This window comes from Ruditapes philippinarum, unplaced genomic scaffold (genome assembly GCF_026571515.1).
Source record: "Ruditapes philippinarum isolate M1 unplaced genomic scaffold, ASM2657151v2 ctg2061_1_1_1_1, whole genome shotgun sequence".
Classification (NCBI taxonomy): Eukaryota; Metazoa; Mollusca; class Bivalvia; order Venerida; family Veneridae; genus Ruditapes; species Ruditapes philippinarum.
In genome coordinates, this window is record NW_026864207.1 from 42,598 (window position 1) to 61,844 (window position 19,247).

The 19,247-nt window shown below is 33.4% G+C and overlaps 1 protein-coding gene across 1 annotated transcript in view; it reads left to right on the top strand.

The window, feature by feature from the left end:
* The window catches only part of LOC132724833 (uncharacterized), a 40,390-nt gene that overhangs the window by 13,414 nt on the left and 7,729 nt on the right, over positions 1-19,247 (top strand). Inside the window, exon 2 of the mRNA XM_060709786.1 lies at positions 14,691-14,897. Coding sequence (XP_060565769.1) covers positions 14,691-14,897 — 207 coding nt within the window. The remainder of the gene's footprint in view (positions 1-14,690; positions 14,898-19,247) is intronic.

Here is a 19,247-nt window from a genome sequence, read left to right on the forward strand (position 1 = left end):
CATGGCATTTCTTCAAATTATTGTTTAAAGATATTCTATGCTCAAATTTAATATTAGAATATATTGACATTTCAACACTGAAAAGCAGTTGTTTCTGGTGAGCAACTCAGGGCCATCATGGCCCTCTTGTTTCCATACAGATTTCATAATTTTAAAGCTAGAGATCTGGAAATTTGAGACAGTACAGCTTGGTTCTTCTCCTACCTAACAAACTTGATTATTTATTTCTGATTATGTTGACACTTACATCTGAGGCCTGTGAAGGAGGGTATCAAAATAATCTTAATTGTCCACACTACAGTACCATGTGTCCGGACAGATGTGTCCGGACAGATATGTCCACGATGCTGATTTAATTCAGTTTTAATTTTTAGCTCACCTGACCACGAAGTGGTCAAGGTGAGGTATAGTGATGAGGCTATGTCTGGCGTCTGTCATTGTGCGTCGTTTGTCGTCAACATTTGGGTTATTAACACTCTAGCAGTCACAGTTTAGATTGGATCATCATCAAACTTTGTCAGAATGTTTGTCTCAATGAAATACAGGTAAAGTTCGAAGATGGGTCATCTGGGGTCAAAAACTAGGTCACAAGAGCTAAAAATAGAAAGAGCTTGTTAACACTCAAGTGGCTGCAGTTTTGATTCAAATATTCTGGAAATTTGGCAAGAAGGTTGTTTTGATGATTTCTAGGTCAAGTTTAAAGATGGGTCATCTCTTGTCAAAAACTAGGTCACAGGAGCTAAAGATAGAAAAATTTTGTTAACACTCAGCGTTTTTTCTCCAAAATTGTGAAAGGGTCCGGTACCAGATCAGTTGTGAAAATAACACATCATTTTTATGAAAATTTTGAAAGAAAAAGGATGTTATTGTGAAGTGTATCTAAGCATATGGAATGACTCACTGTATGTGAGTAACAGTGAGTTTATTGTATTTAACAACACAACTTCTTAAATATCATACTTCTAGAGGACAGAGAAACAACATGAATAAGTCTGATAACTTTAATCAACATTTCACTACAAATGATAAAAATTCATTTGAAAGATATGAGATTACAAAGCTATTTCTCTTTGTTTCATGTTTTTGAACTGTTTGAGGCTCATTTTCCTGTAAAATGGACAGTTCACTTTCACTTGAGGTTGATGAATGAACATGTGAACTGGACTGTTTACTATGTGAAATTAATGATGTTTCACCTTCAGCTTGCTGATCATATTTCATTTGCTGTCCAAACATTGATTTTATTGATCTGCAACCCGACACATCGGTTTTGGAGATCTTTTCACTTAATACTTGGAATTACGCGACATTGCAAAAACATATGACTAAGATGCAACTAAAGTTTTAACAGTGTGAACATGGGTGTAAATACCAGTAACCATCAATCGGGACCCAAATAAACATATACTATTAATGTACGCGCTGCCGCAGTATCCCCCCAATCTTTTATGGGTATTTTAATCCGGTACGGGGATGACCAGGTTTTAAACAAAAACGAAAGCTGTAAAACCAAAAGTAATCAATATATAAATCGAAGATAAATGGACAAAAAAGCTGTTTATTTTGTAACACCTTGCTTAGAGTGTGAAATTTTAAATCAATTGTGGAAGGGTCCGTCGGACCCGATCTGGAAATTGTGAAGGTCTGCTTAGAATTGTGAACGGGTCCGTTATAGAAGGATGAAAAAACGCTGACACTCTAGTGGCTGCAGTTTTAATCCAAATATTCTGGAAATGTGTCAGGCACTTTTTTTTATGACTTCTAGGTTAAGTTCGAAGATGGTTCATCTCGGGTCAAAAACTAGGTCACGGGCTAAAAATAGAAAGAGCTTGTTAACAGTCTAGTGGCAGCAGTTTTGATCCAAATATTCTGGAAATTTGTCCGGAAGGTTGTTTTGATGATTTGTAGGTCAAGTTCGCATATGGGTCATCTCCGGTCAAAACTAGGTCACAGGAGCTAAAAATAGAAAAAGCTTGGTAACACTCTAGTGGGTGGATTATCCAAATATTCTGGAAATTTGTCAGGAAGGATGTGTTTGATGATTTCTAGATCAAGGTTGAATATGGGTCATCTCTGCTTAAATAGTAGGTCACAGGAGCTAAAATTAGAAAAATCTTGTTAACAGTCTTGTGGCTGCAGTTTTGATCCAAATATTCTGAAAATCTGTCAGGAAGGTTGTTTTGATGAATTCTAATTCAAGTTTAAAGATGGGTCATCTCTGATTAAAAACTAGGTCACAGGAGCTAAAAATAGAAAAAGCTTACACTGATCAAAAACTAGGTCACAGGAGCTAAAAATAGAAAAAGCTTACACTCTAGTGGCTGCAATTTTGATACAAATATCCTGAATATTGGTCAGGAAGGTTGTTTTTGATGATTTCTAGGTTATTAGTCCCCTACCGGTTTATCGGAGGGGACTTTAGGTTTACCATCCGTCTGTCCATCCGTCTGGGCCAACATATAGATACTTAGGGGGCTATAGGAACAATAGGTAACAGTAAATTTCCTTTGATGCTATTCATTCCGTAAGCTCTTATGTGGCTACTTTTTCTCTTATGTGGCTAAAAGAACAATAGATAGAACATTAAAGAGTAGCCACTCAAATACCAAAATTTGAATACGTCCGTCCATCTGTCCGTCCATCAGTCCGTCCGTCCACAAAACTGGATCCCGCGATAACTCAAAAAGTACTGAAAATATTTTTATGAAACTTGATATATTGATAGATGGCAGTATGGAGATTATGCATGTCTTTTTCTTTTCTTCCTATATTGAAAATTCTGGTTGCTAATATTGCAGTCTGTGAAATTAAGATTTAAAAATGGTTGTCATTTGGGCAACTTATTCAGGAAATTTTGTTGCCCAAAATGAAAAGTTGTTGCCCGAATTCTTTCTTCAGAATCAGGAATAAAACTTAATTATGGGTTATGTACTTTATATCAGACCCCCCCCCATACAGTGATGGGATAGTGTAAGAGAACAATTTAAAACAAAACTTACAAGATTTATATCATCAGGTCTAGGATTACATATTTATGGACAGTCAGTAAATTTATTGACATTCCTTAATTTTATAGATTTTTTGATTTGTAAAATTACATACAAAATGAATAATAGTAGTAGAAGTTGCATTAAAATTCAAGACGGCAGGTTAAAATGAATAAGGCTATAGATTATTTGATTTAATGAAACTGTTTTCCAAGTGTCTGAACGATTTGATAATTTCCAATTTTCACTCTTCTTCAAAAATTTCAAAGTCATTACAAAATGATCAAATTTGTTTCATTACCTTTATCTATATAAACAGTTAGTAAAACAACTCATCTTACACTTTCATATCTATAAATTTATGGATTGCATAATCTTTGAACATCTGTAAAATTGTGGACTGTACATAAATCTGAAAAATTCTTAGACCTGATCACATACTACATGTCCACATCCTCGTGAATGGGTGGACATAATTGGAAAATAGATAGACAAAGTCCAGATTTCAGCCATGCTGAACGCTTTAGCTAAATAAATGTATCTAATTGTAGCTCAGGTATACAACTCAAACCGTTGACCATGAACAATTTACCGACACATTGGACGAAATCTCATAATCATCTGTCATATTTTTGATAGATTGGAAAAAAATTGTGTGCTTGATTTTTACCGTGTAAAGGCGTACATGCAAAGAAATGCTACTATAAAATCCAAGTTTATATCAATAAAACCCATTTTAAGAAACAACTTGCGGCTGAAATGTTTTTCTCACAGTTTGGATTTCATCTGTTGTAACAAACGATAAATATGAAAATGAAAGTAGCAAAACATTCTCCATATTGCTATCACATGGTTTCCATACAGTTGTATTGACCTATTACACAGGACAATGGATGCGGGTACCATCATTTATTACCAGAGGGGTAACTGAATTGACATTTATCGATCAATAACTTTAGCGGTGCAAACAAATTCAGGAAAATTTCACTTGTCCGTCAGGCATGTGAACTTTTAAAAACTGGTTGCCTGGATGAAAAAACAGTTGTCCCGGGCAATCGGACAACCGCTAATTTCGCAGACTGGCTATGGCAACAAATAAGACTGAAAATATGGCAAATTTTACACATAACCTGGATCCAGTGATAACGCAAAAAGTACTGGAAATATTTTAAAGAAACTTGAAATATGGGTAGATGGCAGTCTGGAGATTATGCACATTCTTTTCTTTTCTTCCTATGTTGAAAATTCTGGTTGCTATGGCAACAAATAGACTGAATTTCAAGATTTCTGATTCTAGTTTTTACGCTTTTTCACTATAAGTTCTTTATTTCTTAAGGTATTTTCTTCAAACTTTAAATATAAGTTTCTAGTCATCAACCACATCATATGTGACAAGGTTTACAACTCTAGCACAAAATTTATCAGAATTTTCTCCCTTGAACTTAGAATTTTCATGAAAAAAAATATTGCTTTTTTTTTAATAACTTCTTTATTTCTGAATGTATCTACTTCAAACTTCATATATATGTTTCTTATTATCACTCAACATTTGTGTGAAAGTTCAATACTTTAGCAAGACTATTTCCAGAATTATGCCCCTTTTGAACTTAGACTTTTTTCGAGAAATTGGTAATTTTTACTTCATCAATCATAATAGGATTTTCTTCAAACTCCCACATCATAATAATATGACAAGGTTTATAAATCCAGCATCCATATTTCGAGAATTATCCCCTCCTTAAACTTTGAATTTTTCTTATTCATTCTTTTTACTTTCTTTTACTTCAAATTCAAAATACAGTACTGGACACGCGAAACCCGCATAATTCGCGTGTTTGCGGCGACCCCCCATTCTTTATAACGCGACAGAATTCACAGCGAACTGATACAATTGCCGCAAATTCGAATCACGGCGATTTTACCGCGAACATTTGCGGCGACTCGTCGGGAATAATACATGTTACTTATATGCTGCATGTACTCTATGAACTTGAAACAGATATACACACACGAAATTCAATTAGTACATGAAGTTGTATCATGAAAATCTTGTAATTAACTTAAATGCCTCTTATTTATTTTTGTTTGATGCCAACAGCAAATGTATATAATAACGGCGAAATCAAATAACATCACAAAAACTTGCCTTGAAATGGCGGAATCATGACTTCAATGTACAAATGCGACACAGTACAATTATGCGGCTCCATTGAGAAAAAAGTTGATAGGTTAATAGCGTGCATGTACACATGTAAGAATATATAAATAAGTTTAAAATTAGAGATACAAATATTTTATATGTAAAAAGATACTAAGTTACATAAAAAAGATACGTACAGCTGGCGCGGAATGTGCTTTTATCGCGTTTCCGCGGAGGAACTTAAGAGGAAAATCTCGGAGAAACTCCGTAAAACTCCCTCAGAGACTCCGCGGAGACAAAAATTACCGATAGCTACGTTATTTTATTGGAAAAGCGATGCGTTTCAGTTATCCGAGATTCTCCGAGACTTTTCAGTTACATTGTGATAAGAATTAATTAATTTGAAAACAACAAAAAGTAATAATATAATTGTCTCAGAGAAAAGTAAATGATTATTATTCACATTGCATTCCATTATTTTCGATTTAATTTCTTTTAGGAGAATCATTTTGACAGACGCAGTGCGAGATTGTCCCGCTGACCAAAAGTTATAACACCCTGTATTTTCCATGTGATTCCTTACCGACGTTTTTCGTAAAATATACGTGTAGGTTTGCATTTGATGGCTATTTATATTATATTTTTGGTTATTTTTCATTTGGCTTTTGTTTTATTTTTCTTAATTGTTTATAACAGTTATACAAAAATTTTTATAGTCACGAAAACATTCAGTCAATGAAATTCATTCATTATCAACACTTTCATTACTAATTGTTCTTTGTTACACTCACATCATTTATGACATCTTGCATCTTTATTAGCTCACCAGAGCCCAAGGCTCATGGTGAGCTATTAGTATCAAAGGGGGATGCTCCGTTGTCATGCGTCAACAATCGTCTTCTTCTCTGAAACTACTTAGCAGATTTACTTCAAATTTGGTCTGTAGCATCCTTGAGACAGTCACACTTGAATTTGCTCATGTCATTCTGATTGGCCCCTTTAAGATGTCAGCAGAGCTAAAAATAGAAAAACCTTAAAACATCTTCTACAGAACTAATTGATGGATGATCACCAAACTTTGTCTGTAGCATTCTTTGGTAGTCTTTTATCAAGTTTGCTCATATGAATTTGATTAGCTTAAGCTAAAAATAGAAAAACCTTTAAACATCTTTTTCTACTGAACTAATCGATGCATGATCACCAAACTTTGTCTTGAGCGTTCATAGGTAGTCTTTTATCAAGTTTGCTAATATTATTTTGATTGGCCCCTTTTAGGGGTCTCTACCTAGGGCTAAAAATAGAAAAACCTTTAAAAATCTTCTCCTACAGAATTAATTGATGGATGATCACCAAATTTTGTCGATAGCATTCTCGGGTAGTGTTTTATCAAATTTGCTCATATTAATTTGATTGGCTTGTTTTAGTGGCCACTAAAGCTAATAAAAGTACTGAGAGGACTGATGGGGGCAGAGCTTTGAAGTTTCAACATGTCGGGATAGTACGTACAGGCATAGTGTAATAAATGCACTGTTGTGACAAAAATGCAGTGATCACACTTTTTACACCAAACAACAATAACAAGAAACAAATTCTTGCTTCAATAAATTTATTAAATTAGTGTTCTAAAGCTACAGTTTTTCTAAAAAAATTAAAAACAAGACAAAAAAGATGAAGGTGTCCTTATGACCAATTAAATTTATGATAATCAAGGTAAACATGCTGACAGTTTCATTAAAATATAGTTATAAGTGTGGCTTGATACATTATTTTTTCCTTCAACTTAAACTAGTGAGCTAGTTCTTTACATCACATGATCAAGATTCTAACCTGACTAATAAAAGATCATCAATTTAGTTTCATATATATATAACACTTATAAATGTGGCCTCTGTGCTGTTTACATGTTTTAGCTTGTTTTAATTGCTAAGATATTGATCCCAGCTTTTCTTGATGTTTTATTATCTAATGTTCTATCTACGTAAAACTGAATATGACCAAATAAAACAGTTTTAAAACTTTTGAAAAAGACGTTGAATAAACTAACTGGATACAAATAACTTGCAGTGTGTGTAGGAACAGTCTTTTGCAATGACTAAAACAAATAGCATGCTGAACAGTAAAAATAATTTTATTACAGGGGTATCTGTGAGGAGTAATATTTCTAGTTTAAAATGATAGCTCCAGAGCCTTTGTTGACATTAGTGAGAAAAAAATAACATAACGGATGTTTCAGGAAGTTTAAACAGCGAAATTTATAATTTCAGTTTTGGAGTAACATAGCCTTTTCTTCCTGAAATAACTTATTTCCAACAATGAATTTAACAATCAGCTGAAAAGAACCGCTTTCGAGGCATTGATTTTACATATATATAGGAACTGCAAAGTTGAAAGTTATAATATAAAATGACATACTTTTTCTTATGGCACAGGAAACATGTAATAAACAGGTAAATACATGGAAGAGTGATTATTCCCTGGTAAGATGATAATCGCCTTTAGGCTATCTAAGGCCTAACAAAGGCACCACTCTTTCATTCATTAACCAATACTAAACTAATAGGAACAAAGAAATTCTCATAACTTTTAACAGTAACTTTTGATTTAATTCAAAAGTAATATATAAATCATGATCAAAATAGATCTTATTTTCGTCGACTCCTTGTATGTACTTATTTTCGTAGCATCTTCAGGGACGCATTCATTTTATTTTCGTTGTCGCTTTCTTATCTATTTTTCATATTTTTGCTTAGCTGTTATCATTGTTTACACAGATGCTATTCATCTTTAGTATAGTATTTCTTCAGTTGATTACAGGAATTACATACTATAAAGTAAATCATCGTAAAGATTAATCTTATTTCCGTATTATCTTATTTTCGAATGCTTTTTTCAACGATTTTGGTATGTATTTTTCGTACATTAGACATTTTCCTTATATTTTGTCATACAAATCGTTAAATCACAACAAGCATGCAATTCTATACATTTAAATAAAGATAATAAATATTGTCGTATACATTTTGTGTTAATTTCGTGTACTGGATAAATTGGAGCCATTTTCGTTAAATGCATTTTCTGCACAAAATTTCATTTTTGTACATTATGATTTAATGAAGATATTTTCATTTCGTTGAAAATTATTCATTTAAATCATAAATACATATTTCATTAATGCATTTAATGAGAAATATAAAATATAACGAAAATAAATCTTATTTTGTAGACCGTGTAAAGAGCTTATCTTCGGTATCTATTGATAGCTTTAGAATGAGTCACGTGATATAAACAAGATCGCTCCTGTGATACTAATACGTTATTTTTAGATTTTGTTATTCCTACGCCTAAGTAGATATTTATTCATATTTACAATACATTTTAGTTTTCTTCAGATACTTCTGTGAATATAATACGTTGTTTAATCATATTTGGATCAAAACTGTAATCAAATACGTCCATATTGAAGTTTTTGGTAAATATTTAGGGACTTGTTTTTTCTGAGTTGTCAGTTTGGTATTAAGAACGACATGGATATTGAAAGACGGTCTGTTAACTCTGGGGGCACTGCCCCCAAAAATTGAAATACCATAAAATGTCTATTTCTAGAGAACTAATTGATGGATGATCACCAAACTTTGTCAGTAGCATTCTTGGGTAATCTTTTATCAAGTTTGCTAATTTTTTTTTTTATTGGCCCCTTTTAGGGGCCGCTTAAGCTAAAAATAGAAATACCTTTAAATGTCTATTTCTACAGAACTAATTGATGGAGATCACCAAACTTTGTCTGTAGCATTCTAGGGTAGACTTTTATTAAGTTTGCTCATATTAATTTGATTAGCCCCTTTTAAGGGCCACTTTAGCTAAAAAAAGCAATACCTTTAAATGTCTATTTCTACACAACTAATAGATGGATGATCACCAAACTTTGTCTGTAGCATTGTTGGGTAGTCTTTTATTAAGTTTGCTCATATTATTTTGATTGGGCCCTTTTAGGGGCCGCTAAAATCAAAAATAGATATATGTTTAAACGTCTATTGCTACAGAACTAATTGATGGATGATCACCAAACTTTGTCTGTAGCATTCTTGGGTAGTCTTTTATCAAGTTTGCTCATTAATTTGATTAGCCCCTTTTAGGGGCGGCTTAAGCTGAAAATAGAACTTTTTAACATCGTCTTCTACAGAACTAATGGATGGATGATCGTCAAACTTTGTCTGTAACATTATTGGGTAGTTTTTTATCAAGTTTGCTCATATTAATTTGATAAGCCCCTTTTAGGGGCCGCTAAAATTAAAAATAGAAAAACGTGTAAACATCTTCTTTTACAGAACTAATTGATGGATGATCACCAAACTTTGTCTGTAACATTATTGGGTAATCTTTTATCAAGTTTGCTCACGTTAATTTGATTGGCCCCTTTTAGGGGTCGCTAAAGCTAAAAATAGAAAAACCTTATAACATCTTCTACTTCAGAACCAACTGATGGATGATCACCAAACTTTGTCTGTAGTATTCTTGGGTACTCATTTATCAAGTTTGCTTATATTAATTAGATTAGCCCCTTTTAGGGGCCACTAAAGCTAAAAAAAGAAAAAACCTTTAAACATCAATTCCTACTGAAATAATTGATAGATGATCATCAAACTTTGTAGCATTCTTAGGTAGTCTTTTATCAAGTTTGCTCATATTAATTTGATTAGCCCCGTTTAAGCTAAAGCTTAAATGCCCCAGGTCATGGCATTTCTTCAAATAATTGTTTAAAGATATTCTATGCTCAAATTTAATATTAGAATATATTGACATTCCAACACTGAAAAGCAGTTGTTTCTGGTGAGCGACTCAGGGCCATCATGGCCTTCTTGTAACAAATTATTTCACTTTCATTACTACTTTTTAGCTTGACTATACAAAGTATATGGAGAGCTGTCCTACTCGCCCCGGCGTTGGCGTCCACGTCCATGTCCAGATTTCAGATTAAAGTTTTGATGCAGTAAAATATTTTTTCCTATAACTTTGTCATTTCTTAAGGTATCAACTTCAAACTTCAAATATATGTTCCATATCATCAACCACATCTTATGTGACAAGGTTCTTAACTCTAGCACCAATAGTATTAGATTTATCTCCCCTTGAACTTAGAATTTTCGTTAAAAAATACTATTTTTTATCTGTTACTTATTTATTGCTTAAGGGATAAACTTCATACTTCAAATATATGTTCCTTATCATCAACCACATCTTATGTGACAAGGTCCATAACTTTAGCACCAATATTTTCAGATTTATTTCCCCTTGAACTTAGAATTTTCCTTAAAAAACACTATTTTTTACTGTTACATCTTTATTTCTTAAGGGATCAACTTCATACTTCAAATATATGTACCTTATCATCAACCATATCATTAGGTTCATAAATCTAGCACAAATATTTTCAGATTTATCTCCCCTTGAACTTAGAATTTTCCTTAAAGAAATTATTTCTTACAGTTACTTATTTATTTCTTAAAGGACCAACTTCATACTTCAAATACAGTCGAGACTGTCATATGTGACTTTCCAAGGGATCTTCAGAAAAAGGTCACATATGACAGGGAGTCTCTTAATACAGTCTCATAGAAAATTGCAAATACACATCGGTACTTAAAATATTTGATGTAAATAAAAAAAGATCCCTGTAAAGCAAATATAAATTCTAATCGCATGTATATAATATAAAATTTTATTTTATTTTTTGTATTAGATTTATATTGAATCATAATGGTACAAAATAAACTTGAATTTGATGCATTCAAATTCTTAAATTAAATATCATACTTTTAATAACATATCCATATCCAAAGGATTAACTAGTCTGGTATCAACTTTTTTCTGTATTATTCATGCACCCATAGAAAGGTAAATAATAAAAAAAGATGCTGCCTAAAAAAATCTTCCGTTAGCACTCCATCCTTTTTTTCCCAGTTTACTCAGTTCATTATGTTCATTACACCTGTGACCTCAATTTGTTAACACACATCGATTGCATCATGCTTACCATATTTGGCAGTAATACTCAAGACGCTACGTCACTTGATACCTGTATACATGTAATCCGTGTAATTGAGAAAGAGATGTGTAGAGTTTTTTTTTAAGGGTACTGACTACTGGATTGTAATTGGACTTAATTATTTTGTCTCTTTGGGTGTTAAAACAGGTATTATTTACCTAATTAATGGACATTCAATTAAAAGGTGTGAAAGTCGTTTAAATCAGACAAAGCAATGCATTGGGACCAGACAATTAGGGTCGCTTGTCACATATGACAGGGAGTCGTATAATTCAGACCATTTATATAGGAAAATATGTTGGGAGGACTGAAACAAGGTCGGATAAGACAGGGAGTCGTTGAAATCAGGGGGTCGCTAAGGCAGTCTCGACTGTATATGCACCTTATAATTAACCACATGCTATGTGACAAGGTTCATAACTGTAGCACCAATATTGCAAGAATTATCTCCCCTTAAACTTAGATTTTTTTACTTGAAAATTGTTATCTTTTACTATAACTTTTTTAGTTTTAAAGGTGTCTACCTCAAACTTCATATACTTATTCCTTATCATCAATTACATTTTATGTGACAAGGTTCATAACTCTTGAAGTAATATTTACAGATTTATCTCTCTTTGAACTTGAGGATTTTCTTTAAGAAATATTATAACTTCTTTACTTTTTAGCTCGACTTTTCTATGAAAAGGGGAGCTATCCTACTCGCCCCGGCGTCGGCGTCGGCGTCACACCTTGGTTAAGTTTTTCGTACCACCCCACTTTATTTCAGAAGTATTACAAGTATGGCTTTGAAACTTACCATACTTGTTCACCATCATAACCTCCATCTACAGACAAGAGTACATAACTCTGTCAAGGTTTTTGACAGAATTATGGCCCTTTTTTGACTTAGAAAGTGTATTGAGCTTGGTTAAGTTTTTTGTACCACCTCACTTTATTTCAAAACCATTGGAGGTATTGCTTTGAAACTGACCATACTTGTTTACCATCACGACCTTCATCAACAGACAAGAGAGGAACATAACTCTGTCAAGGTTTTTTGACAGAATTATGCCCCTTTTTGACTTAGAAAATACATTGAATATGGGTAAAATCCACTTATTGCCTTAACCCTTTGAGATATTGCTTTGAAACTTTTAATGCTATTTCACATCATTACCCCCATCTGTACGCAAGAGAAGGTAACTCTGTCAAGGATTTGTTTTAAAAATTAAGGCCTTTTATCGACTTAGAATCTTGGTTAAGTTTTTAGTACCAGTCCACTTTTTGACTGAACTGTTTGAGATATTAATTTGAAAGTTGGAATACTTGTTTACAATCATGATTCCCAAACATGTCCAGGAGAAGGTAATTCTGTCAAAGATTTTATTTGAATTATGGCCCTTAACTGTCAATGTTTTGTATTATAGGCAAGCACTAAAAAACTTAAAAAATCTAAAAAAATTCATTCCTATCCACTTGTTCACTTTACCATAAATTATGTCATAATAAAATAATTCTTCACTAAATATCTTAATGCTCATGGCCATTGTTCACTTTAAAAATACAGAGATTCTTGTATTGCCTTTTACTGCAAAAACTTTTTTTATTGGCAAGCAATAAAAAAGTCGAGCGCGCTGTCTTACGGACAGCTCTTGTTAAGGTATCTACTTCAAACTTCAAATATATATATTTCTTATCATTACACACATGTTCTGTGACAAGGTTCATAAGTCTAGCGAATTATTCCCCTTGATCTGGAATTTATGTTAACAATGTTATTTTTTTACTTTAACTTAATACATAATTATACATAATTGATTTTTCTTTCATAGTTTTGTCTTCCTTACTGAGTCCAGTACTTTATTAGTCGAGCTTCGCTGTCTCCTGTGACAGCTCTTGTTAAGCATCTTTCAATTCTTCTAGAAGTAAATTTTTGTTTCTGAAGCATAATTTGCCTTTAGTGATATGTGGGGATATGCATCATTTGTAGTGATTGTTTTATCTTCAGTTATTTGTTTTAAATTATTTCATTACTTTTGATGCTGTCAATAAAAACCAAAATGTAATGAAGACTGTTTATTCTTTTTTCTTTGTATATTATTTTTCAATCTTGCAAATCGAGAAGGCATGAAACCAGTGTATTGCCCAAATGGGTCAGTGTATTTGTCCCAGATGACCCAAAAGGCACAGGACAGCACAACACGTCTCACATCTTCACCAAGGCTCCTATGCTGCCACATGATATACTGCCTGTAGCCTTGATAGCAGTTAGCTTAATTGCCGTCTCCCTCCTCATCAAACACCAAAACATCTCTCCTAAATATCCTGCCTTAAGACAGAACTTCCTCATCTAAGACAGTCCAAGCGAAACATTGTTGGATGGTGGGTCATGTCCGGAAATTTTTTGAAAGGTCCAACCAATTTTGAAAGTTCTCTAGACCTACTGTCCTGTAAATTTTTAGCAGTAGAACTATTAGAAATAAACACATTTCACATTTCTATGCACTCTGTTTGCTTAGAAAAGCGAAATCAATGTCGCCGTTATTAGGATAAACATGTGCAATAATTTTCCAAATGTCAAAATCTAGTAATCTACCACGCTCCGCCTATATCAAAATGGTCAGTTTAACTTATTTTCATTGGTCGGTATAATTGGAAAACCAATGAAACGCGGCGATACAATTGAGCTGATGTTGGAAGTCAACGTGTGACATATCTGGAGTGTTGATAATTGCCGATCAAATACATGTATCAATAAACAACAATATCAACAGATTAGCGGCGATTCATTTCCATTTCAGTCGCCATAAGTGAGATATGATAATTTTTATACCACAAGATGAAAATAAATCCTGTATTCAAGAAAAAATTAAATTTCTTTTTATTATATACATTTTTCTGCCCCCGCCTTAAAATGGCTGGGGCATATAGTGTTACCCAGTCTGTTCCGTCATTCCGTCATCATCAGTTTCCGTTCATTATCTTAGTAACAGTTGCACACATTCAACTCAAATTTGACATATGGATATATCATAAGTAAATACAGGTTAAGTTTGAATTTGGTCAGGGTCCAATGATTTTTGACAGTTATGCCCCTTGATGAAATTTTCATTTTCCCTTCATTATCTATCCAACGGTATTACACAGTCAACTCAAATTTAATATATGGATACGTCAAAGGAATGCGCAGGTCAAGTCTGAATTTGGTCATGGTTCGATGATTTTTGGCAGAGTTAAGTCCCTCTAACGTCAAAGGAATGCGCAGGTCAAGTTTGAAATTTGGCTGCATGTGGGGGCATCAGATGCTTGACAAAACATTTCTAGTTCACTCTTTTTTGACATTACACTTTGAAAGACTTCCCATAACATTTCGTGTATTGGCATCCCTTTTAAAAGTATTGGATTGTACCATTTCAAGTGGTATTAACTGAGATTACTAAAAGACTTCTTCATGTTCTTGTGATTTGTTTCATAAGACAGCAGAAACTCAAACTGCTTGTAACACTGGTGTTACAGTTCAATTACATTTTTGTTTCAGATTTGGGAGAAAAAATGTCATACAAAAAGCCTGAGTTTAAGACTTGCAAGAATGAAACATCTTGGACTGTACGGCTGGCCCATCATATTCTTTCACCGTTGGCAGTGTATCAGCCGTATGTGATTGATGACACATCTAAAAATAAATGTGATATATGTCATTGTTGTAAAGAACCTATATCTGGAGTTTATGGAGACACTAGTTTAGGTAAATTCCATTAAAATTTATTGAAATGAATGATTTTCTATTGTTTTTAGCTCGACTTTTTTTTTTTTGAAAAAAAAGTAGAGGTATTGTTATAGTCGCGTTGCCGTTGCCGTTGCCTTTGCCGTTGCCGTCCGCAAACTTGTACCTGGATCATAACTTTTTTATTTCTTGATGTATTGTCTTCATACTTGGCCACAACAACCCTTGGGACAAGACCTTTCAGTAGACCACACTAACCTTGACCTTCATCCATAAATGACCTTGACCTTCAAGGTTAAAAGTCCAAAGTTTGCTTGTTCTTGCTATTATTGGCTGTAACTTTGTTATTTTTGAATGGATTGTCTTCAAACTTGAACATAATAATCTTCAAGGATATCCCTTAAAAATAACCACACATACCTTGACCTTCACTCATAAATGACCTTGACTTTGAAGGTCAAATTATTGAAATTTTAATTTTTTTGGCTATTATCGGCTGTAACTTTGTTATTTTTGAATGGATTGTCTTCAAACTTGAACATAATAATCTTCAAGGATAACCCTTAAAAATAACCACACATACTTTGACCTTCACTCATAAATGACCTTGACTTTGAAGGTCAAATTATTGAAATTTTCATTGTTTTGGTTGTAACTGGCTGTAACTTTGCTATTATTGAAGGGATCAACTTCATATTATAATAGAACATTCTTAAGGACAAGACCTTGTTGTTTATCAAACCCAAATTGACTTGGGCTCTTTGATGACCTTGACCTTGAAGGTTAAATTACTGAATTTTCTCAGATTTATGCATTTGATGACCATATATATTTATTGGTGTGTATGTATATATATCATCATCATCATCATCAACAACAACAACAACACTGTTTCTATTTATAGAATGCATTGCGTGTTTCTATTTATAGAATGCATTGCGTGTTTCTATTTATAGAATGCATTGCGTGTATCTATTTACAGAATGCATTGCGTGTTTCTATTTATAGAATGCATTGCGTGTATCTATTTCATTGCGTGATTCTATTTATAGAATGCATTGCGTGTTTCTATTTATAGAATGCATTGCGTGTTTTTATTTATAGAATGCATTCCGTGTATCTATTTATAGAATGCATTGAGTGTATCTATTTATAGAATGCATTGCGTGTATCTATTTATAGAATGCATTGCGTGAATCTATTTATAGAATGCATTGCGTGTTTCTATTTATAGAATGCATTGCATGTATCTATTTATAGAATGCATTGGGTGTTTCTATTTATAGAATGCATTCCGCGTTTCAATTTTTAGAATGCATTCGGCGTTTCTATTTTTAGAATGCATTCAGTGTTTCTATTTATATATACAAAATATGTAGACAAAACTCATGTGACAAGACAGACCGATAAAATTTATGAAAAGGAAACGTTAAGATTTGTTCAAATATTTCTTTCTTTGCTTTTAGAAAAAGTAAAAAGTCGAGCGTTGCCCCCGCCCAGCGGTGGCTCTTGTTAGATCATCTGAGCTGGCTCAGGATGAGCTGTAAGGAGTGTTGAATGTCATTCGTTATAAAAATAGAAAAATCTTGTCTGGCTCTCACAGGTCAAGCTACTGGTGGGATCTCAGTGAAACTTCACATGTCAGTGACCATACATAGTTTTGGGAGACATATGTTTTTGTGACATAAACCCTTCTAGTTCCATATACTTTTGAAAAAATTTAGGGAATCTTTGAATACAGACACTAATTTGGTAAATTTTAAGGATTTTTAAAATTAGGCTCTCTAAGTAGGGAAATGGTCAGAGGGTGGGTTGGGTAACAATTTTATACATATTTCATAAAGTTTGAGTATAAACAATCATTTTTGTTATGTGGATTGTTAGCTGAATGTAAGTATTTGTTTCTTACCAAAAATTTAATGTTTAAACATTTTTCAGACAGATGATGTTGTATATTATTCAAAGGTGCCTTGTTCTGAAAAAGTGCCCTTCTGACATCTTAGTTTAAGTTCAGGAAAATGAACATAACTTGATTTCCGTACGATGAAATTTGCTTAAATTTTGCATATGCATGTCTTTTAAGGTTTATATCTGACCTATGCTGTAATTTTCCAGTTCCTTATAGTGCCCATTGGGGTGGTCATACCTTAAGATTAAAGTTTTGATGCAGTAAAATATTTTTATGCCGCTGCCACCCCCAACTACCCTCCCCCCCCCCCCCTTTGAAGAAGAGGGGGTATATTGTTTTACTAAGGTCAGTCGGTTTGGCCGTCAGTAGACCACATGGTTTTCACTGATCAGCTTAAAAACTATTTTTCACAAAGTCTTCATATTTCACATACTGTGTAGTCACAATTAGTAGATGACCCCTATTTAAATTGTGGTCACTGGGTCAAAGGTCAATGTCACAGGGGCCTTAAATGTCAGAATGGTTTTTCGCTGATTATCTTGAAAACTATTCATCACTATGTCTTCATATTTCACATAGTGATTTGTCATATTAAACTACTAGATGGTCCCTTTTGATTTTGGGGTCACTAGGACAAAGGTCAAGGTCACAGGATCCTTAAATGTCCATTATCTTGGAAACTAATTATCATAAAGCTTAATGGTTTCATCTCATATCTTGAAAAACTATACATCACTAAGTCTTCATATTTCACATAGTGATTGGAGATGGTCCCTATAGATTTTAGGGTCACTAAGTCAAAGGTCAAGGTCACAGGATCCATAAATGTCAGAATGGTTTCTGCTCATTATCTTGAAAACTATTTTTCACAAAGTCTTAACATTTCACATACTGATTGGTCATGACTATTAGATGACCCCTATTGATGTTAGTGTCAAAAGTCAATGTCACAGCATTCTTAAATGTCAGAATGGTTTCCGCTCATTATCTTGGAAACTAATTATCATAAAGTCTTGATATTTCACATACTGATTGGTCATAATTAGTAGATGACCCCTAATAATTTAAGGGTCACTAGGTCGAAGTCAAGGTCACATTGGCGGCTTCTTATTATGTTGAAAACTATTTATCACAAAGTCTTCATATTTCACATACTGGTTGGTCATAACTAGTAAATGACTCCTATTGATTTCAGGGTCACTAGGTCAAAGGTCAACATCACAGCATTCTTACATGTCAGAATGGTTGCCGTTCATTATCTTGGAAACTAATAATCATAAAGTCTAAATATTTCACATAATGATTGGTAATAATGAGAAGATGACCCACTTTTAATTTTGAGGTCACTAGATCGAAGGTCGAGGCCACAGGGGCCTTAAAAGTTAGAATGGTTTCTGCTCATTATCTTGAAAACTTTTTATTACATAGTCTTCATATTTCACATACTGATTGGTAATAACTAGTAGTTGATCCCTATTGATTATGGGGTCTCTAGGTCAAAGGTCAAGGTCAAAGGGGCCTTAAATAGCAGTATGGTTACCCCTCATTATATCACAAAGTCTTCATATATCACATAATGATTGTTCATAACATGTAGATGTCCCCTATTGATTTTTTGGTCACTAGTTCACAGGTGCCTTTACTAGAAGATATCTCCTGTTGATTTTGGGATCATTAGTTCAAAGGTCAAGGTCACAGGGGCCTTAAAAGTCAGAATGGTTTTCACTTTTTGCCATGAAAAATATTTATCACAAAGTCTTCATATTTTAGATACTGGTTGGTCATAACTAGAAGGTGACCACTATTGATTTTTAGGTCACTAGGTAAAGGCTAAGGTCAAAGGGGCATTTAATGTTAGTATGGTTTCTGCTCTTTATCTTGAAAACTGTTTATCACAAAGTCTTCATTTTACAAATATTGATTGGTCATAACTATTAGATGACCCCTATTGATTTTGGGGTAACTAGGGTAAAGGTCAAAGTCACAGGTGCCTTAAATTTCAGAATGATTTTCGCTCATTATCTTGAAAACTGTATATCACAAAGTCTTCATATTTCACATATTGATTGGTCATAACTTCTTGATGTCCCCTATTGATATTGGGATCACTATGTCAAATGTCAAGGTCACAGGGGCCTTAAATGTCAATGGTTACTGGTCATTATCTTGAAAACTATTCATCACAAACATATTGAATGGCCATATGTAGTAGATGATCCCTATCGATTTTGGAATCACTAAAGGTCAAGGTCACAGGGACCTTAAATGTTAATACTGTTTCCATTTATTACCTTGAAAACTTTTTATTACAGTCTTCGTATTTCCCATATTGATTAGTCATAATGTGGTAATGAGTTCAAAGGTCAAGGTCTTTATATTTCACATATTGATTGGTTATAACTAGTAGGTCATTATTTCTCTTTTTACCTCACCTGACCATGAAGTGGTCAAGGTGAGGTATA